At 42.0% G+C, this 22,591-nt stretch overlaps 1 protein-coding gene across 2 annotated transcripts; it reads left to right on the forward strand.

The window, feature by feature from the left end:
• Positions 1 to 563: 563 nt before the first annotated feature.
• On the forward strand, positions 564 to 22,165 carry PASK (PAS domain containing serine/threonine kinase). 2 transcript variants are annotated; one of them, XM_076341893.1, is made up of 18 exons: positions 564 to 617; positions 1,091 to 1,304; positions 2,401 to 2,636; positions 3,650 to 3,820; positions 5,161 to 5,301; positions 5,872 to 6,006; positions 6,700 to 6,993; positions 7,342 to 7,504; positions 8,982 to 9,156; positions 11,391 to 12,274; positions 12,951 to 13,132; positions 15,068 to 15,235; positions 16,016 to 16,141; positions 16,760 to 16,894; positions 18,409 to 18,608; positions 20,070 to 20,203; positions 21,220 to 21,366; positions 21,574 to 22,165. In XM_076341893.1, exons 2-18 carry the CDS (start codon positions 1,133 to 1,135, stop codon positions 21,648 to 21,650), a joined length of 3,540 nt encoding a protein of 1,179 aa, XP_076198008.1. In that variant the 5' UTR covers positions 564 to 617; positions 1,091 to 1,132; the 3' UTR covers positions 21,651 to 22,165. The 2 variants fall into 2 exon arrangements, with proteins under 2 accessions (XP_076198008.1, XP_076198009.1); XM_076341894.1 differs by lacking the exons at positions 21,220 to 21,366; positions 21,574 to 22,165 and adding an exon at positions 19,385 to 19,464 and having other exon boundaries at positions 20,070 to 20,199.
• Positions 22,166 to 22,591: the final 426 nt, after the last annotated feature.

Here is a 22,591-nt window from a genome sequence, read left to right on the forward strand (position 1 = left end):
CCGTCGTTGCAGCCAATCAGAGCCCACCGCTGGCAACGCGCCGCAGGCAATCACCTCTGTAGGTGGTGCGCCGAGGGGGCGGGGCAGCACCCTGGCCGCCGGCTAAACGCGCGCATGCGCGCCGGCCTGCGCACCGCTGCCTTCTGGGAGTTGTAGTTTCCTTCCGGCAGGGCGGGAAGCGGTCGTAGCACCAGGCGTTGCTGCAGCAGTTGGGGACCTGCTCCCTCCCCACCAGCGCCTCGAGCCTGAGGCGTTACGAGCTGCTTCCGGCCTCGTCGTTCCGCCTGCAAATTCTTCGGAGCATGGCTGTCATCCTGCGGAGAGGCCTTCCACCTGCAGCCTTCCACCCCCGAAGCGGGGAGCCCAGGGCAGGTCGGCCGGGGCTGCCTAGGGTCGGCGGTGAGGGAAGGAGAGACGGAGGGAGCCGCAAATTCCCTGACGCCGGATCAGTTTTTGCCTCCCGCGCCGGCGTTCCATTGGCTCCGCTCTGTGCCGCTCTCCCATTGCCTTCGCTTATTGGGCGACGCGGCTGCCGAGTCCTACCCCCTACTTCCTCGCGCCCGCCGGCTCTGTGGTGACTGCCCTGAGGAGCGGTGGCTATGGCGGTGGCCGTCCTGGTGGGGCTCGGGCGGGCCCGGGTGGCCTGGGCTCTCGTTGCTGGAGGGCTGGGGCTGCACTCCCGGGAGGGTGGGTGGTGCGGGCGGCACCCTGGGCGGGAGGGAGGCTGTGCCACACTTGCTGACTCAAAACTGGGAATTACTTCCCAAATTACCAAAGCTTTTGCTTTTAAAACGAGCAGGAATGGGGAGAGAGTGGCAGCTGGGTGCTTGGTAGCTCTTGCAGAAATATGGTGGAGGCATCCCGTCAATCACAGGTATCCTATACCACCTGGGCAGGATAATAATTAATAGAGTTACCTTTGTGTTAACAACACAGACCAAATGTTGATCGGAACATGCAGGAATGAGTGGCAATCTTGCCGTAACTTACAGGGCTGTGCTTTGGGTAAGAAGGCATCATTACCTGCCAGTGTCCTGAGTGTTAGTGCCTGACTGTAAGGCTGACTGAATTTCTTACATTTCTGTTACAGATGGTGGCTCCCTAAGTGTGGCATGGCAACCAGAGTGTGATCATGGCAGCCGAGGCTTATAGCCCCTCTGAAGGGGGCCTTCTGCCTTTATCAGTAGGCTTAGTCCGTGCTCCCTTGAATGACTCTGATAAGCTAAGTAGATCCTACCCCTGGGCCAGCAAGAACAGGAAAAGTCAGCTCTTTGAACTCTGCCGGCGTAGAGCATCTCTGTCTGGTGAGTGCAGTATTTTGAGATTGAGTTCACATGTTTCACGTGTCAGTGAAGTTGATGTGTTTCAGATGGTTTCAGATCTTTCTCCTCCCCTCCCCCAAACCTAGAGGCAATGGCAATAAGTAGCTGCCAGAAAGCGCTTGTTCAATAAGCATCTGAGCCATTGATTACGGCAGGCTGAGAGAGTTTACAGGGGATGCATTGGTGAATAGGTGCTCTGCGCTTGTACTTGTCGCTGGGCAACCTTTATTGGCTGCCGTTGGACACCCTGCCACCTTGTATTATTATCTAAAACACGAAAAATTTCCAAATGAGGAGAAAGATGTTGTTATACTGGATTCTGTTAGGAGGGGAAGAACTTTGCAGTTTACAATGCGTCCAGATACGGGATCTCCCTGTTTTATCATGGTGAGCATATTCATACTGTATGCAGTGCATAAACACAGAGATGTCCTTGTGGTGAGTTGTTCATAATGCTTCTTCCAATACTGCTAAACCTTCAGAGCTGCTTACTGTTTTGGGAGTGGAGCAATGGCATTTGAGTGATGATGCCACTTCCCAGGGAAATGCTTTTTACAGGCAGAACTTTTGAAAATTTTAGTAGGATTGGCATTGTGTAACATAAAACATTGGTGTGGGCGCAGGTATTTTAAGTGTCACGTCTTGTGAACAGTTAATTAACTGTCTTCTGACAAATGCAGTATTTAATAAGGGCTTGAACACTTACTGTAATTATATTTAATAACAGTTTCAATTTTAACTTGAGAGATTTTGAAACCTTTTAAACTCTGTTAAGTGAAAAATAAAAGTTAACTAGTCTGGTTGAATCTTATGGATGTTGGCAATTTTTTTCTAGCCTACGGACTGAGCTTATTTGTTCCAGTGGCTGTGATTCATACGTTTATTAGAATTGTTTCTCTTTTCTTTAGTTTCATTGATTTTATTTTCTTGTAATTTCTTAAAAAAATCTAGAAGCATATATTTTGGGATTACTTGACAGTTGCTTCAGCTGACAACTGATTTTTTTTTTTTATTCATTCCTCTAATACTCCTGTAGCAGACTGTTATAGCTACATAGCTGATCTTTATCTTCTCACAGGGGAGAAATGGAGCTCTTACTGTTTGTCTTCACTGGCAGCTCGTAACATTTGTACCAGCAAGATTGGTAACTCGTGGGCTCAGTGGGATTCTGCCTCTCTCTCCACTTCCATTGGAAGTTCTGCTTCTTGCTCCTTTTTGCATGCCCTCGCTGTGGAGGAATCCAGCCAGCACTTCCCAACTGCTGCACGCAATCCAAACAAAGCTATCTTCACTGTGGATGTCAACACAACAGAGGTATTTGCGGTAGCAACTGCTAAACTAAGCAGGCTGTATCTGGTATAAGTTGTATGACATCAGACAGGCTAAAATGCCTGTTATTCTTACGTGTATCTGCAGGCAATCAGAGCATCATGAAGGCATTTTATAGTCTGCTCAAGGTTGGTAGTCTTCTGAAGGCTGACAACGCGTTTATTTCCATTGCAGGTTGTAGTTAGCAAAATGTACAAGACGATATCAGAAGCACGGGTGTCTTGAGTCTTTTTTCAAACAGAAAAAGGGAATAAAGAAGAATGCAGCTGTGATGTGGCATGAGGGAAGAAAGGAAAAGCATAATGTGCTTCAAGCCGTCTGTCTGTTTAGTGTCAACCCTGGGATGGGTTTGTGGTGGCACGAGGTCTCTTTATCTGACCCAGTAAATATGCCTTTTGCATTGGAAGGGAGAGAATTTCTCTGTTTCTGTCCTGAGAGTAAACATTAATATAAAATTGAGTACTGAAAACTTTAAAGAGCTGTGCCATTTCTAGCTTGACCTGACAGTTCGGGCTTACCCATCTTAAAGGCATTTAATCCTGACTTGGTCTGTAACGCAGGCTTAAGTATGTCAATGACTGGTGTGATTACTGCATGCCTTCAGGTGTGGATAAAATTTTGTGGTCTGTCCAGGCTTTGCCTGCAAATACAACTTTGTAGTTTTGCCTCCGTGGATGTAATTATTTAAACAACACAAGAGGCTGGAGCGGGTAGGCAGTTAAAAGAAAGCAGGAAACCTAAAAAGAAAGCAATATCTCAAACCCTCTTAACCAAGAAGACGCGTGGGCAAGGAATGTCCTAGAATAAGAAGCTTTAGTGAACTGTTTTTGAAGATTTCAGAATTTAAAAGAACCACTCCATTTCCACCAAGAGGAAGGGATATTATAAGACATTAAAGCAACAACCTGAGGAGGTGATGATCTACTAACAAAACTTACAGCTTTTATTCTTTGTTTTGTTTTGGTGTTTTGTTTTGTTTTTTCCCCCTGCTTTTCTAGATCCTCATGGCTAATGACAAAGCCTGCAAGCTGCTTGGGTGCAGTGGTCAGGAACTCATTGGTCAAAAGCTGTCCCGCTTGATATCCAAATCCAGTCAAGAGGTATGGGAAGCTGTGGGTGAGGAGTACATAGAAACTGATGAATGTTCATTGGTGGTTTCAGGAACTGTGGTACGTAAAATGTTCAAGCAAATATTCCTCACCATATACAGTGTTTTTGTTGGCTTTGGTTTGGGGGTGGGGGGTGTGTGTGTGACATTTTCAATATAATTTCCTGATATATTTAACTTTGTGGGCATGTGGCAATTATGTCATTTGTAGGACTGTTTCGTTTAAAAGTTTGCAGATGTGGGAATTCGAAGGGCAAAAAATGGTTTGGGAGGCACCCGTGAGAGCCTTGCAGCTGCCAACATGTATAGTCATGATGACTTGACCAAATCAGAACTTAAAGGACATTAGATTTAAAAAAAAAAAAAAAAAAAAAAAAAATCAATATAACTGCTTAACATGGAAAAACCTATTATGGAAAAGTTCCCGATTGTCTGTTCTTTTAAAATATTTTAAAAATTATCTTAAATTGCATTGTGCATATTATAAAGTTACAAGTCAGTCAAATACTGTGAAATGTCGTGCCAAAACACCCTAGTTGGTGCAAAAGAGTGGAACTGGTATTTTGCCTATAGTGGGGTTGTTTATAAGAGAACTGTGTGAGAAATGTCTCCAAATTATTTTCTTTTGCTGCTGTTGTGAGCTGTCACTAGAAAATACTTGGAAAATGAGCTCATATTCTTCCTGGTGTGTTATTTTTGTACTGAAATTGTCAGTATCTCAGAGCTTGATCTTCCTGAACCCTCAATTGGATATGGGAAAAAAAAAAACCTGTTTGATTTGGTGAACCCAGAATTAAAATTAAATGTCTGATAAAGGCACTAATTCTAAGCTACATCCATTCCAAGTACTTTATAGGAGTCACTGTGTAATTCATAAACCCATTCTGTCAAGATCACATGAAAATGATAAAAGGCTTGATATGAACACTGCAGGTTATAAGATAAATAAACATTTTTCTGATTTGAGAAGAGTCTCCTCCCATAAGAAATTAAACTGCTATTTTTGCAGCTTAAAGTGAGAACTATGTTACTAATAGAGAGTATTCATGGGACATCTCTTAAATAAGGCATGTCTGAAAGGCACTTCTCTTGAATGCAAGGTATTAGATTGGCACATTTATTATGCTGAAGGAAATGCCTTTAGTCTTCCTAAGGCAGGGAAAGAAGATACAAAAGTGGCAATGACATTTTGTGTATGATCAGTGAATTATTTGCAAACCTTTTCATCTCTGTATTAAAACTGTTTCTTCCAATAAAAAACTAGTAAGTAGTCAAGAAACAATGTTTTTCTAACAATGACGGGGAGATATATTGGCTCAATATCTTATTCTTGTTTGAAATTCTTGCTAAGTGACCACAGTCTTAGTAAATTATGACTACATCTCTGAATCCTACGGAAAGGTGGATGTTATAGGCCGTCTGAAAGAGAAGATCCCTGTCTCAGTCTGGCTGAGACGAATAGGAAGCAAGGACAACCAGTGTTGTGTGGTTGTGCTGGAACCAGTGGAAAGACTTTCAGCTTCTGTTTCCTTCAGGGTTGATGTGAGTGTTTTCCTAATGATCAAATGAGACCGCGGTTCGTGAGAGTTTACATGCAAACGAAGCATGTCTAAAAGCCATTAGGCACATTACTATTTGTGAACATGAAGTGTGTACATAGCACTGCCTGAAACCGGGATTACACATGCAGGACCTGTGCATATTTCTCCCATGTGGCTCACCTTGACATATTTGACAAGCACATTAAAATACACTGTCTGTCCCCTGGGGACATCTTGGACTTGAACAGTGACAGCTTGGCAGGGGGTTGGTTATTCATGGCAGGGGTGCCCTTGTGAAGGGATCAGCTTGCTGAGGAAAAGTTCTGTGAGGAGCATTGGACTCCCCTGCTTCTCCCGTATGGCAAAGGGCAGGCCCTCTGCACGATAATGTTGGAGAAGTATTGCATTATGCTGTGTCTGCTTTTACTGAGGTAGTTGTATCCACGAAGAGGCTGCTGAATGAAACTTCCTGCCATTTGCTTAGATATTTGCAGAAACCGTTGTTAAAGGATTGAGTGGACTGTGGCTAAAATGCTAAAATTAAAACAGTCCTGTAAATTTTCTTCCCAAGGGAGAGATTACATCATGTGACCTCCTTTTTGCCCATCTCCATGGCTGCCCAACATTGGAAGAAGTAGTTGGGCTCCACATAAAGGACCTGATTCCTTCTGTGCAGATCCCTCCTCTAGGCAAAAAAATCCCAAAGGTATAGTATAAGCACCAACCACGTTCTTCCATACCCTTCCCATTTGGAACATAGGTGCACACTCTTTTCCCTCCTTATGTAACAGAAGAAAACCTTTTGAGAGAGAAGCATAAGTCCCCTGAAAAAGGGTATGCTGCTTGTTTATGGAGCTGCTGTCTGAGTATTTCCTAATGAGGAACGAGAGCAAGCCCTGACCTCTCACTGTGGAATCTGCCCTGGTGAAAGATACTTTTCTCCAATCCTATTTTTTTAAGAAACTATGCTGTCTCTGTCAGCTCCCTAAAATTCCTTTGAATTCTTTAGCCAGTTTCAGTCATGTCTGTCTCAGGAGTGAAAGTCTAAGGAATACCCAGATCTTGAAAATGCCATGAAACCAGGCAGCTAGATAGTTGAAAGAGGCCTTATTAATGCCTCATTTGCTGAAAAGCTGCAGCATGGACTTTCCTGGTTTTAATCATCAGGATATTCATACAGGAGTTCAACACCGGATTCCAAATCCTTAGAAAACTAAACTTTGGTCATTTTGGTACTCACAGGATTGGTTGATTTTTCTTTTCCTGCTCCTTTTTCCTGAGAACATTCCTGTGTAATTTTATATGAATACTGAAATAAAACCAAAACATTTGGTTAGTTAGAGGTTTTCTGTTTGGTTTTCTTTTTCTTTTTTTTTTTTTTTTTTTTGCTTTAATTTAGAACCTCAGGATCCAGCAAGCTGTAGGCCAATCCAGAGAGGGTAATATGTTTCCTCTCAGTTTAAAGCTGCAAGTGAGCCTTCTGGAGGAGGACCAAGCGGCAGTGCAGAAAGATGGTGTTCTGCAGACAGAAAAAGAAGGCTCTTTCACAAGCTATCATTACTCTGCTACAGTCATGGTTTTCTCCACCATCAGTGGTCTTATTACTGTCCAGTCAGATGGAACCATCTGTGGCATCAAGGATAGTTTTGCTTTAATGCTCTTTGGCTATGAGAATAAAGAACTGTTGGGAAAGGTAAGATAGGAGTTTTAATCCCTCCCAAAAGACTGCTATGTCTGGCAGCATATCCACTGGAATTGTAAAGTCGTCTTTTACGCTCATTTTTGTCTGTCACAAAACCTCGACGTTCCATGTGTTCCACAAGTGAGTTGTAGGATGATACGCAAATTCCCTTGTTGTAATTGCTAAGTCTTGCAGTGCTGAGGAGCTAGTATGGATTTCAAGTATATGTTCTCCATCAGTCATGTGGATCACTTTTGCCTGGCTATTCATGAGAATCAGGTCCACAAACATGGATTGTTAGCATTTGCCCGCAGCCTCTGGGAGTCAGCTTAGCTTTATGAGGTTCATTCTGTGTTTTAGAACATTACATTCCTGATCCCTGGTTTCTATAACAACATGGAGAGAAGCCGTGACTGTTCTTTGCCATTACCTCCTCTTTACAACTCCACGGGGACAGAGAGCGAGTGCATCTTTGAAGATGTTACTGCCTGTCATACAACTGGCTCTGGCAGCTGTAACAAAGGTAAAATGAATAGAGACGAGAGATTTGCCTATGAACATGGGAATGTGCTTTGTAAAAGCAATGTACCTCCATGCAGTTTTTAAATTGGATTTCCACTATAACCTAAGGTAAACAGAATTGTTCACCTAAGGTTGTGCTTCTCTCTTTGTTGCTAAGAAGATGAAACTGAATATCGCAAGTTGGAAATTACACTGTTAATAGAGAATGCTTTGTACTTAATGAGCACTTCCCTTTCCCCCCTCCCTCCCTCCCTTGTTAGGATCTCTGAGTATTTTAAGATGTGTAAAGTATAGCTTTTGTGACAGTATTGCAGCAGAGCTGTAGATACTTAGGACTAATATTTTAAGGGAAAATTCTAATATTTTTCTGAATTGGCTTATGTTGCTGGCTAATATTCAATGTTATGTTGCTGTGGTGTTTCAGTTAGGAGGCATCATATGTTCCGTTCATGCAGTTCACTGCATTTACGAAGAATTTATCAAAATTGTATTTCTCTGACCACAACAGGAATAAACAGAAGCAAGGAAGCCTCATGTCTCCAAATCTGTCTTTCCAGCTAGCTCTGCCCAAAACAGAGAACACAAGCGAGTGCATACTTTCATCCATATCACAAGAGATCTTTTATGCTGGTTTTGTCTCCTTCATTTTGGTTTTTTTTCCTGTTTTCTTTTTTCTTTGCTTAGAAATGCACATCTGCATTGAAACCAATGAACATTACGGGAACAAAGAAGAGTTAGTAGACAGTGTGCAATTTCTTAATTAATTCTTTGATGGAGTGATGCCTCTAATCTAGGAATAATTCAGTTCTTCAGTGAAGAAGCATTGTTGGCACTCAGCCTTTGCTAAATGGAAGGATTGTTCTACATTCGAATCTAGATTTGTTCACTCATTAACAATACTTGGTTTACTTCATCCTACAAACTCATGTTTTTCTCTTTTTCTGTTGTCACTGGGGAAGGAAAAAAGTTCTTGTCTTATTCTTTCTCTTAAACATGTTTAGACTGTATACTTTTTTATCTTGCCATTTCAGTGAGTTATTTAAATGCAGTCTAAACCTTTTAATTTTAAGTGTTTGGAATAGGGAGTGCATGTGTGTTTTGGGCTTTTTTTTTGCTGCTGCTATTTGTATGATCACTTTATTTCCAGTCTCTGTATGGTCTTTGGCCTTTTTTTGGGTCTCTGAACTTCAATCCAAGTAGCTAACCCAGGAGGCAAATACCTGTCCAAGAACTTTGATAGGAAGGCAAATTCTAGTGGCCCTGAAACATTTAGATTCCTGCATGTGATGACTTCTTGGGCCAAAGTAGAGTGGAGTGCTCATATTTGGACCACTTTGCCTTAATCAAGTCTTTTATACTTAATTCCTTAGAGGCAAGACAGACCAAGGCAGTTCCAAGATTGTTTTTAATCGCTGTAGTTTCTGAAGCCTAAACATAAAAGGTTAAGTTGGTATGGTTTTGTTTCTTGTTTGGTACAGACAGCAGCTTCTTGGCTGCATCTTTAGGAAGGCTTCTGTCAAGAGATGAAGAGCAGAAATTGGAAAGAAGGCACAAAGATGACAAATTAATACATGATGAGGCTAAACAAAAGAATGGGACCAGTTTATTTTCTACTCCCTCACCTCCTGAAGTGGCATCTACACCCTCTAATAGGTAGGCATTTCATGGACTGCATATTCACATTGAAAAATGAAGAGCCAATAGTGGCAATCACCAGCAAAAACTGTTTCTTCACCTCTGTGATGTCTGTGGGATAACAAGAGCCTTCCGCACTTTGCTGTCTTTAGAATCTAAGCGCTGTTTGCAAGACAGGTTGAGTTTTGCCTACCTTAGGTTTTTGTTTAGATCTGTACAACCTACAATTGTAAAGTTACAGGAATTCCATCTCTAAAGAGGACCAAATGCTTCACCCAGGCTAGGGAAGGTAATTAGGCTCTATGTTTGCTAGATCAGAAACAGTCGATGTTTATCTCCTTCCATGGTATCCACCAGCTGGTGTTGCGCTGAAGCCAGGTTACCTGGAATGAATTCTAAATGTTATTCCTTCCGGTGCTCGGTGTAACTGCCAGGTCATCTGTTAAAACAGGGTACTGTGTTACTTAAGTCCAGCCATTTTTATTGTACCTTTCCAGGTCTTTTTCCTGTTACAAGGTTAGAAATTCTGCACAAGTACCTATATGATGCGTACGGTTTATCTTAAGTCAAATTTTAAGCCTTCCGCATTCCGCATTAACAGTTCTAGCCCATAGAAAATATTTACTGCCCTTTTTAATATATAGACTATTACAGCACAGTTCTTGCTGCTTTTTAAAGAGACTGATAGTCTCATTGTTTCCTTGTGCTCTCCTGGGTTTGTCTCTCATATACTTGGATTGTAAGTCCTCTGCTGCATAGATTGTTCTTCTACTCTGCATTTTTACCAATAGAAAAGTTTGTAAAATACGTTGTGCTATGGGCTTCAGTGAACCATGGTTAAATTGATGGGCGGGGACATCCATCTTCTGTTCTCAGGACTGGAAGTATCCTGCCACGTGTATTGCCTTTTTGTTGTGGTAAATGACCTATGATACATGCTTAGAAATCAAGCTAGAGAAGGAAGTAATCCATAGGGAAAGAGTGCCATTCGAGTGTACCTGCTTTTCTTTGGTCAAGATGGAATTTGTTAGGATTTTGGATGCCTGTGCCAACAGCTTTCTGCCTTTTTCTTTTAAACTTAAAACAATCGGTGCAGGTTTTAAATAGTGACCATCTATCCTGGTTTTGGCTGGGATAGAGTTAATTTTCTTCCTAGTAGCAGGTACAGTGCTGTGTTTTGGATTTAGCATGAGAATAATGTGGTAACACACCGATGTTTTAGTTGTTGTTAAGCAGTGTTTATACTAAGTCAAGGACTTTTCAGCTTCCCATACTCTGCCAATGAGGAGGTGCACAAGAAGCTGGGGAGTAAGTATAGCCAGGACAGCTGACCCAAACTGGCCAAAGGGATATTCCATACCATATGATGTCATGCTCAGTATATAAACTGGGGGTAGTTGGCTGGGGGGCAGCGATCGCTGCTTGGGGACTGGCTGGGCATCAGTCAGTGGGTGGTGAGTGGTTGCATCCCTTGGTTGGTTTGGTGTGTGTGTCCCCCCCCCCCCGGGGTTTTGTTTCTTTCTCTCTCTCTAGTTGTTTTACTTTCCATTACTATTATTATTATTATTAATAATAATTTCAAGTATTAAACTGTTCTTATCTCAACCCACGATTTTTTTTGCTTTTGCTCTTCCAAATCTCTCCCCCATCCCACCGCAGGGGGGGGAGGGTGAGTGAGCGGCTGTGTGGTGCTTAGTGGCTGACTGGTTAAACTTAGTTAAACCATGACACCACAGTAACAGAAGAGTGAGTAGTATACAGTATGATAGTTTTCTCATTCTTTTGTCATCATGATATCACTAATAACTGAATCCTTGCAGTGAAGACAGCATTGCTACCGATGGGCTGTCAGCCCACCATAGAGAGCCTTACCTTGAAACCTGGCTTGACAGAATCAGAGCAGCGGAACAGTGTAGAACAGTGGAAACTGTAGGATCAAATAATTCTCAAAAGATGCTCTCTGCAAGGCTCTCTCCCACGTCATCTGATTCAGAACAGTTGGATTTAGGTCAGAACATGAAGATTCCAGTAAGAAGCAGTGATAGTGCAGTATTTGGTGCATCTGAGAGTAGAAATGCCAGTGAGACTAGTATCTTGCCTAACCAATTACAAGTTCATCATCGAGACCTCAAGGAAGTAAATTGTCAACAGATCTGTAGGTTACCATATGAAATGCTGAAGCATCAGCACTCCACTGATGCCTGGGGACAAGCTTCTTCAGTAAACGTTGCCTGGTCGCCTATTTGTTCTAGGCTAGAAGACAATCCAGATACCACATCCTATGCCCCCATTAAGCTGCCTTCTGATATTACTTGTAACTCACCTGGAACACCAACAATAGATGAGCCATGGTCTGGGATGACACTGGACTGCAGACAAGACTTTCAAAGCCACATGGTTACAGGGCAGTTGTCAAAAACAAACTTGGTGTGCGATGCAAAACATTCCAGCCTTGAGCGCATTGTTGTTGAAAACTGCCTGCTAAATGATGCTTCATCCTTCTTTGCAAATGGAAGAAATAGTATCCATGATGTTTGCTCAGGAAATAAAATGGGTTGCAATGCTTCTGCACCAGGAGTTGCCACAACCTCTGAAGATGTTAAAGAATCAGACACGGAGCTGAACTGTATTTGCTCTGGTCTTGAGGTACTGGGTCTGAATATTGGCGTCAAGGGGAACTCAGACAATTGTTTAGGTGTTACTGCAGCTCTTGTAGGAGCATCCTCCTCTAGTGCAGTGGACTCAACTGTAGGCTATATGCTAACTCAGAAAAACAGTGCCTTTTCAACTGGGCAAGAAAAGCAGCTGTTGAATGGTATTGCCATAGAAGATAGTTCTGGGTGGCTGGCCTCCCGAAGGCATTTAGAAAACTCTGAAGAATCCTCCAAAGCATTTCTTGAGAAGTCTGAAACTCTTGCAGAGACTGTGGGGGACAACGTCAACAGAAACCCTCTGAAAAGCAAAGGTAGTCCTGAAGAAGACTGTCAGTTGCATGGGGAGCAAAATATGGAGATAAAAGTAACATCGACCCCGGTGAAACAAGAAGAAAGGCTGAATCCAGCAGCTCCTTTGACCTTGGAGATTCTGGAAGGCAGCTATACTGGGAAGTCCTGTCACAGAGATGGTTCACAATTAAGTAAGTTAAACCTATTTCTCCCCTTCCCAAAACTCTTATCGGGATGCTTTTTTTGACCCACGTTTTTGCAGAAGGCAGACAATTCTGGTTAGAAGCTTGCAGTGGAGATGAAGGAAGAAGCTCTAGCATCTAGAAGAAAAAGTGGTATTTAAGTCTACTCAGAGGGTATTGGAAAAGCAGGTGGTATAAAATACAAAGTTACTAAGAAAGTAATCCAGACTGAATAGTCAGAAATATTCTTAAAACACAATTAAAAGATTTGAACCTGATAACTCCTTCTGAACAGAAAATATAAACTCCATTGTAAAACCTGTATTTAAATTGTGTAGTGGAATGTGTTTCGTTCACTCCTTCAGCTGGATTCTGTGGCTTGTTGTATAAAATCCCCATTTTTATCTAATTTAGAATAACAATGTGAAATTAATAACCGCAATTGGACACTGACAAAAGTTTCTGCCGGAGGGTGGGAACTGTGGAGGTAGCTGCCAGGTATCTCTAGAATAGCTGTGCTTTTGTCAGCCCCTCTGATGACTCCTTGCTGAGTAGGTGTTCCCCAAATGAATAATGAAGGAATTCACTTTGTTAAGAGCTCAGAACTTTGTCCTAAAATGTCTGTGGTCATGTTCAACACTAAAGTTTCATTCTACCATTTTAACTTCCTCATCTGTTTCTACAGGTATAGTCTTTGAAGTGAAACGTGTAGAACTGCAGGACCCTGCCATACTTTTCTGTGTCTGGGTGGTGAAAGACCTTCTACAGAGCCAGAAGGAAGCTGCAGCAAAGACTCAGCTTTTGCTCTCAAGTCTAGCAAGCTCTGCCCAGTCTATTGCAGATCTTTCTACATATAGTCTCGGAGAAGTAAGAAATTCTACCATTGTATAATATTGAGCACTTCTCTCCTTTTTTGACTGTTAAGCTGAAGCTAAAGTCGAAAACTTTTTCAGATTAAAATAATGTCATGAGGTGGTGGGCGGATATGGCTGTTTCTTTGTTTCCCTATTTTTATGTCAAAAGAAATGTTTCTTTGCTGTAAAAAGGACAATTGCTATTTTGTAATATTTCTCATAGTGTGTGTTTGGCGTAGTGTAGTTGCCTTTGCAGTCTGAACAATGAAAGCACCTAATTTTAAATTTGTTCTTAGGCTGGTTTAAGTACATCTACAATAGAAGTTTGTACCAGTGTGGTGAGATTAATTTTTAAATCAATGTAATCACACTGGCACCAATGACACAACATTATTAAAAAAGGAAATGCTAGGCTGAAAACTGTCATTGACTGACTTGTGTCAACAAAAGAAAACTGCAGTTTTTAGCTGCCTCCTGAGACGCTGCATTTGGGATGGTATACAGAAAGCTAACACCACAGAGCTGAACTGTAGGTACATGTCAATGCCGCAAAACCCAAACACAGAACTGCTCAGGCCTGCTTTTTAGTTAGTAGTGGGATGTAAAACTGACAATATTTTGACCAAGGCTGTACAGGAAAATAGTATCTTTGATCAATAGAAATAGGTAACGGTGATCTTCTAGAACCCTTGCATAAATGTATGCATTCCCTAGATCTCTACGTAGCTGGATTTTATGATGACCTTAACAGAGAAGTACATACATATTTAGATATCACATGTGTAACATGTATAATGGTGACAGTTCCAAACTACAGGAGACTCTAAGGAGCTGCTGTTTATTGAAATGTACTGCAGATTAGACATTTAGTTTCCCTCCCCTGCCTTGCCTTTAATCAGTGAGTTGGGAGATAAAGTAGATATTTGAGTGAAAAGCTTGTCTATTGGCAAAACTTGCTATTTGGAATATTTTTTATGAGACCTTTGAGAGCTGAGTAATAAGGTAGCTCTTGTTTTCCTTTTAGAAAATCATCTTCTGTGTATGTCGAAATGCATGTCGAAATATAAGCAGTTCTGACCATTTCATGTATAACTCCAAATTCACTATTCAAAACAAATGCCCCTGTGAGATTTGTTGTGTTTTCTCTCAGTATTGAATACTGTGTATGTCATAAAGATGTTCTGTTGTCATGCATTTTAGACGCCATCTTTGGTGGAGAAACCTGATAATCCCCAAGCCCTATCCTCAGAGCAAGAAAAACTTCTGTGGTGTTTAATTTCTCATGTAGTGTTGCAGGCCTTGGTAGAAAGGCATGCAATATTTCTTTACTAGGGATTTTACTGGGGTGTTAAAATTTAGGAGGGTATGCCTTGAACTTGTTTGCTCTTTGTGTCTGCTGAGACACCAATCTACAGAACTAAAATGCTATCTTACCAGAAAGTTTGGTAAACACTGGTAATTTAATATCTTTCATATACTAACTCTTTTTAGATTACTGAGGCCAAATTTATAGACAGGGCTTAAAGCAGCACCTTTTTAGTTCTGTCCATCTAGAATACACTTACCTGGAAAAATTACAACATTGAAAGTAACCTACTTCTTATTCATCAAATAAAATTATCATTTGGTGATAGACCACAGTGAATTCATTTTCCTACTTGCACAGAGAATTTTGTGCGAGCATCTAAGGTGCATGTGCATCTGTTTTCTTTACCTTTCTCTGAGTTAAGGAGTATTTGTAGCTGCTGAGAGCTGACTGTTGACTTAACCTGTCTCATATGGTGATGGTTACATCAACATACAGTTCTTGCTATCAAAAACAAAGGTCACTCCTTTTAGCTATTCTTGCAAATGTGTACTTTCTTTTCAGTATTTACTTCATTTTATAAAAATGATTCTGTGGCTTGCTCATTTTTTTTCTTGCTATTTTTTTTTTATCTGTACCTAGGCCATCAGATCAACTTCACTTTTTGAGAATTCCCGAAGAGCTGAAGAGCTTGAAGGATTAAGGGCACATGAGGGAGAATATGCAAAAAATTACAACACTCTCAGTCTTATTGGCAAAGGATCTTTTGGTTTTGTCTGGACTGCCAGGGGCAAGAAAGATCACCAGGAGGTCAAATATTTCTTTTAGATCTCATTTTCAATAATTATTTAGGATGAAAACTGAAAGGTTAGAGTGTTCATATTCTGTCAACACTACACTATTAAAAGCTGCTATATGGTAGTTTGGGGTTTTCCTTTGTTTAAAGAGAAATCTGAAATCACCTCATGGAAACAGGACGGCAAAATGTTCGCATTGATGTAGTATATGAATGTTACCTAAGACAACAGGCACAGAATGAGACTGACCATGTAGCTAATTTAACCTGTTGAAAGAAGTATACATTAAGCTTAACAGAATTAAAGGTTTTAGTCTTCCGTTACTAAAGAGAATGACAAACTTCAAAGTCTTTATTGTGCCACAACTCAAGAATGTGGGTAGACATGTTGAGGTTATGGGACCCTCCTCTCTATGAGCAGAAGTATTTTGGGCGTTGAGAGGCAAGCTCTGGTGTGTATCTGCATGAACGTTAAGTGCTCATTTCCCTCCACTGTACCCCTATGCCAGAAATCACCACTGCTGTAATTGGGTTGATAAGAGAGCTGGCCTGTCAAAGCCTTTGGAATTCAGAGCATCAATAAAAAGAAAATAAATATATTCCATTTCTGTGCATCATTTGACTTCTAGGACTAAATTAGTTTAAATATGTTTAAGGATACTATAAGCGATGCACATTGGGTTACTTCTGTCCTTCTAGTAATATGATTCACTAACATTTTTCCTGGAAATTAACTTACCAAACACTTAAAGCCATACTTCTGCAGGTGATGCTGAACGCTGTTGTCTGTGTAGGTTGTCGTAAAGTTCATCTGGAAGGAGAGGGTGCTTGAGGACTGCTGGGTAGATGATCCTGATCTGGGGAGAGTTACTCAAGAAATTGCAATCCTGTTGAAGCTGCAGCACCCCAGTATCATTAAGGTACAGTGAACTCAGTGTGAATGCAGTTTGAACTGCATCAGATAGTTCCTTTGAATATTTGGTGTCTCGTGTTCCTCTTCAGGACTGAGGAAGTATCCTGTATTAAATCTACCTTTTCAGGAAAGAAAGGAACCTACCTATCCTGCTTTGTTTTGGAGGGTATGTTACAGCAGACTATCGCTTGCTTCGACACTTTTACCCCAAACAATTGATGTAAACATAGATCTGAAGGTGTGACTCAACAGAAAAAAAGCCTCTACGTTATTTCAAGATGATAAGATGCATATCTTGGAAGTGTGATGTCACATCTGAACATGTACTAGTTCAGTAAATAATCTGGATACATATCTTGATTCTTGTTCTTTGTTTTGGGGTTGTTGGGTTTGGTTTGGTTTTTTTCCCCCAGAAAGAGAATTCCTCTTGGTTTTAATTCTGCTTTCAGTTTTAATTATGCTCTCTTTTCAAGAAACATTTGTACCCTGTGAAATGAGACTTCAAGGATTATTATACACGTTGATTAAATCTCCAAGAGGAGAGCAGTGTTTGTTTAAAACAAAACAAAAAAAAAAAGGCAGTTTGAGGATGAAGCACATGATTAAAAAGGTCTGTTATTTATAGGTGCTGGATGTATTTGAAAATGAACACTTCTTCCAGCTGGTGATGGAGAAGCATGGATCTGGTCTGGACCTCTTTACATTCATTGATAATCAGCCCAACTTGGATGAGCCATTAGCAAGCTATATATTCAGACAGGTGAGAGCTGGGAACTTACAGGTGATACATACAGGTGAGATTTGGTTAATATAAGAACGAGGACCCTATTTCGCTCAAAAGAATTACTAGCTAATCAGCAGGCATGCTGAACCAAAGTCATGCTCAATACCTGCAGAACTTTTCCTCGTTATTCTGTAGGGCTGATTTCTAGCTAACTGAAATGTTACCTGCAGAAACCTTGTTAAGGTTTACTTAGAAACCTATAAAAAAGAAACCTTTACAGGACTTTACTTCATATGAGGATTTCCTATAGAGCCATCGCCTCTTGGCTATGACTGTAGCAGCACACACACCCTGTCACCAGGATGCCCATTCATGTAGCAGTCACATTTCCTCTGTGGGACGAGGAAAGTGCACGGAAGTTGCCCCAAGCCTCGCTAAAAGCCACACTTTCACTTAGATCAATGCTTGTTTTAGATTGGTTACAGGGGTAAAGTGCTCTCCTCTTTTTAAGGAATTTAAAATCATCTTGGATTTTAACATGGCATAATGCAAAATAACTCAAGGTAGTTCACTGTGAGTCAGGAGCTTGCCTGAGAGCTGAATTGTCCTTTGTTCATTGAGTTAACCACAACAGCAGTCCCCAAGTAATGCCCCCTCACATGTTTTAGAGTAAATTCCCTGCTCTAAGGTATGCAAGAATTACTTTGCATGTGGTAACCCACCACTGTGTCCACACTCTCCTCACCTGGGGTGCTGATGGAAGATGGTAGTGAAAGTGATGAACCTTCTCTGTGTCTGCTGTGCAGTGTGCATTCACAAATTGCGGTCTACAGTCCCTTTAGACTTCTGACGGATAAGCCCTTTTCCTAAACCAATCTTGAGTTTGTAGGGGTGCTTTGTTACTTCAGACCTGTACAGTATTTCTCTGCAGATGGAGCTTTGTATTATAAATAGAAACTTTTCTCCCTCAGCCATCTGCTTTTCTTGCTCACATGTGGTAAGGATCACGATTGTCTCCAAGGTGATATAATTCTGATGCTATTCTTAATTATGGCACTATGGCATGAATCGTGCAAAAAGAAGAATGGAATTTAGGAATGACTGTTATTTATACCAAACTTCACTCTTAAATGCTTTGTCATCCTGCAGTATCAGAGGCACACAGTAATATCCTTCTGAAGAAATCAAAGGGCCCTCCAAATGAAGCTGGGATAAAAATAGAGTAACCTGCAGGATTGTAACAGTAAGCTCTGATGCTTCTAACCAAAAAAACAAGCACATCGTGACTATAGCATGCCATCTTCTTCCACATTTGTGAGAGGAAAGCAAGCAAAGACTTTTTTAAGTCTCTCTCCCAAGAGCATTGTAACACCCACTGCAGCAATGCTGACAGGCATGCCTGAGTTCATTTCTAGTTACCAGGATCTGTATCTCGTTTATATAGTGTCAAAACAAGCCAAAATGTGGCTATTGGAACTCTGTGATGCCACATAGATTATCCAGAAGGACACCTCTGTGTAGTAACACCTAGTTCTTTCTTCCTCTTTCAGCTTGTATCTGCTGTTGGGTATCTCCACTGTAGAAACATCCTTCACAGAGATATCAAGGATGAAAACATTGTCATTGCTGAAGATTTTGCAATTAAATTAGTGGACTTTGGTTCAGCTGCCTACCTGGAACCCGGCAAATTGTTTTATACCTTCTGTGGGACAATTGAATACTGCTCACCAGAAGTGCTGTCTGGCAAACCGTATGTCACCCTCTGAAAAGTAATTTTTGTGTCTATTGCACCAAAAAAATGTGTGTGCAGGGCTGGAATAGAGAAGCCAAGCTGCTTTGCCATTGGTACTCTGCTGGAGTATCTCACTGCAGAAAACTGCAGTGAGATTTAGGGCGCTGCAGTGACAGAAATTACTTGTGAAGGTTTGAATGCTTATAAAGTAGGGCACTGCGGTGACAGAAATTATTTGTAAAGGCTTGAATACCTACGAAGTTGTTTCTGACTAAGTCTGTTGACAGGCTTTCTTATTCTGGTTAGATGTTTTGCAAAGCCTTGTACTAATGTCTGTCCTACTGCAGAGCCGAGTTCAAGAACAAGCATATGATTTTCATTTCCAGCCTGGTAGAAGAGTCTGGATGAGTTGTGTTGTGACTTGAATCCTTTTCCCTTAATCTTTCATAATGTGTACATCAGCTTGCTAACCTTCTCTTCATACCTGTATCTGAACACACTGACGTGTCTCTACTAAAAGCTGCTCTTTTAGGCAGGTGGTATAAGCAAGTGTTGCTGTATAGCATCTGCCCCTTACCATGTCTGCATTTTGTAGTTCTCCCACTCTCATCTCATCTGTTCCCTTCTTTCCTACTTGCTTCCCTGTATGAATTTTTGCAGTTTGATCATTGTTCATCTCCCCATTGATTTTTGTGCTCCTCTGGACTCAAGGGTTCTTCCCTTGCAGCTTGCTGCTATCTTGGATGTGCTGCCCAAATCTTAGCTGTCTTTTTCCTATTCTCTCCTTCTCTGAGTGCTCTTTACCTGGAGGCTGGCAGTCTCATACCCACTCCTGGAGCGAATCCTTACCATCACAGGGTGGTAAACATTAATTGTACGTACAAGTATGTTATCTTGCTCTTATTTCACAGCTGTTTTCACGGGTCCTTCAGGCAGCTCCTCTTAATGGGGCGGGGAAAGCTATGCAAGGAGGAGAAGAAATCCCTGCTGGGAACTAGATGGAAGATGAAGCAGTGCTGCCCTGGGAATTCAGCCTGTTACTGTGTGAAGAAACTGTCCCTTTTTCTCAGATGGAATCTAGATAGTTAATATTTATTTCCAAATAACTTTTGTTTTGAAGGGGATGGGAGGGGGCAAATGGGATTCCACTGAAGTGTCTGATCTTCCATTTAAATACTTACTTGATAGTTTTGGCTTATGGTGAAGAAGGAGGATGCTTAAGTTCTCTTGTCACCAGCTTACACATGTGAAAGGCTAGGTGCATATTATACATACTCATCAACTGAAATTGGCCGTTCTTTGGTTTCATGGAGAAGGATAATACAGACTTCTAAAAAACACGAGATCCTTATTAGAATTCTCACAAACTTCCTGTGTTAAAAATTGGAAATAAGGGCTATCAGCTGCATTTTTTCTTTTTACTTTAGCACACAATTACGTATTTGCAATCTGAGTTTATGCAAGTTTATTTCTGCATAGGTACCATGGCCCTGAGCTGGAGATGTGGTCACTTGGTGTCACACTTTACACCCTAGTATTTGGAGAGAATCCCTTCTGTGAGCTGGAGGAGGCCACGGCAGCTGTCCTGAATCTTCCTCGGCCTGTGTCAGAAGGTGAACTTTTCCCATTTGCTTTTCTAAAGGAGCAGATCTCTTGGGAAAGTATGAGCAGTATTTATTCCCTGGAAATAAAGGAGAAGATTGGAAAAATGCTTCCAAATGTGCTCTGCAATGATTTTAAAAGCTGCTCACTGAAGCAGATTTATCTGAGGTAATCCTATTCAGGGAAGTTCTGCAGTTCTTCATGCCTACAATGAATACAGCTATCTCCGTATGTTTTATTAGTTTCAAATTCCAGGCCTCTCATTTATTATGATGATTCAGCCTGTCAGCTTGTCAAGCTTCAGTGAGGTTTATACATGAGAAAACCAGAACAAATAATGCCTGATGGGAAGGTTCACGCTAGTAGATAACTTTAAGATCAATAATGGCACTCTTGTAACTCTAACGCAAGTTTTATCTTACTTGAACTGTTGCCAATCCATGCCATGTCACTTTTGGGACGGATGATAATGTGTTAATTTATAATTTCTGAATGAATTGTATGGCTTGACCTCACAGGAAAACTACATTGGCCTTGTTTTCTGTTGGAGGTGTAGAAAACTAATTGCATGTCAGACTAAAGAAATCATCAGCAAGTTCTCTGGGGTCGTTAGGAGCACTATGGTTATAAGGCTTCAGGGTGCTGCAGTTGACTGGTAAATTCTCAAAGCTTTCCCTGAACCCCAAGTGCACCTTTAGTCACAGATCAAACACGGGATGACTGCAGGGCAGGACTGGGCTCGGAAACAGTGAGGCAGAGTTGCCTCTGTGGCATTTGCTTCTACTTCAGTCCTCCTCAATGTCATAACTCTGCGCTCAGTTCTCTGTTTTCACAACCTGGAAATCTCAGATCATGCCCAGAGCTGAGCACATGTGACTAAGACTGTGGAAGAACAGTACTGCACAAGGGATTAACGGGGAGGATTTGTAATTAAAATCTGCATTCTTTGAATATAAACTATATCTTGCATTCCCAGCATGCCTAAAATACAGACCGAGCCGTTCCTCTTACTGCTGTCTCTCCCCAGGTCTCATGAATCTAATCGCTGGGCTTTTGCATCCTGTTCCAGAGCAGCGTGTGACTCTAGCAATGTTAGTAGAGGATCGCTGGCTGAAGCAGCCTGTGAACCTGGGTGATTATACCTGGGAAGAGGTATACATCCCTGCTGGGACAGGTGAGCCATTGTTTTGAAGGCTTTCTCCTCCGCCCGGGGCCCGCCAAGCACACAGGAATGATTTATAAGAGAAGACTGAGCTGTGGTTGGCAAGATACTTCTCATTAGAAGGTCATCTGCTGATACCCAAATGTGCTCAGTTTGAAGATATGCCTGTTGTCCGGCGGGACCTACGGTTCACCCCTCCCTGTTTGTCTTTCTCCCTAGAAAGCAGCAGAGTCAGAAACAGTTCTGGTGAGCGCGCACACGCAGACAGGCTCCCAGCTCCTTGCGGGGAAGAGTGAGCCATGCTTGAATGGCTCACATGCTCCCGATTGAGTGTGCAGATCCCCGCTGGGAAGAAGCAGCGGCTGAGGAGTGCAGGGCTGGGGTCTGGGGCATCGCTGCCATCCCTCTCTGCAGCACAAGCCCCTCGCTGTGGAAGTATAGCTCCCTTACTGCAGGACACATACTGTCACTCAAGAACCAATGGGAATTAATTGTAAGAACTTCTCTCTTGTAGAATGATTGCTACTCCTCTCTTGTAGAAAGATCTGATGGTCAGCACTGAGCCGTAGGCAGGGCAGCCTTGAGCTGCTCTGCCTGGGCACGATTCCTCTAGAAAAGCCTCTCACTAGTAAGTGTTTGTAATTGTTCTTATACAGGATGTGCATTAAAGCTGTGAGGCGAAGATTTTAACATCTTGTTTAAATTGTTAATAACTCAGAATATATTTTTATTGGCTGTTTTTACTTTTTATATGTAGTGTCACTCTTTCTGAAAAGTGAATGAATAAACACCTTCGTCTCGATTGACTGCCCTCTGCCTGTTGGTTGGAGTTTGCGTGCACAAAGAGGCCTCAAAAACAGACAGAGAATTGCATAATGTAGGGGGGAGGGGGTGTCCCCTTTTGGTAAGAGTCGTCTCTATATCCAGGAACATAGTCCTTGATTTTGATGAGACAAAGGTCCAGGGAAAGAAAAAACTGATTCCATAAAGAGAATTTTAAACAATTCAAAATACTGAGACAGGGCGAGCTCGTCCACGGTGCTCAGGAGGAAGCAGGGTAAGGGCAGGGTAACAGGGGGGGCGCGTCCTGCAGCAACTACCGTGCCTTCTCCTGGGGGGGCCAGGCTGGCCCTGGCCCCCACACGCACGCTCCTTCCGAGGCGGTCGGAGGCGCTCGGGGGTCAAGCGCTGCCCGCAGTGGAAGCGTAACCGCTCCAGCCCCGGGCCCCCGCGGCGG

The sequence above is a fragment of the Aptenodytes patagonicus genome, chromosome 6 (assembly GCF_965638725.1).
Source record: "Aptenodytes patagonicus chromosome 6, bAptPat1.pri.cur, whole genome shotgun sequence".
In the NCBI taxonomy this organism is placed as follows: Eukaryota; Metazoa; Chordata; class Aves; order Sphenisciformes; family Spheniscidae; genus Aptenodytes; species Aptenodytes patagonicus.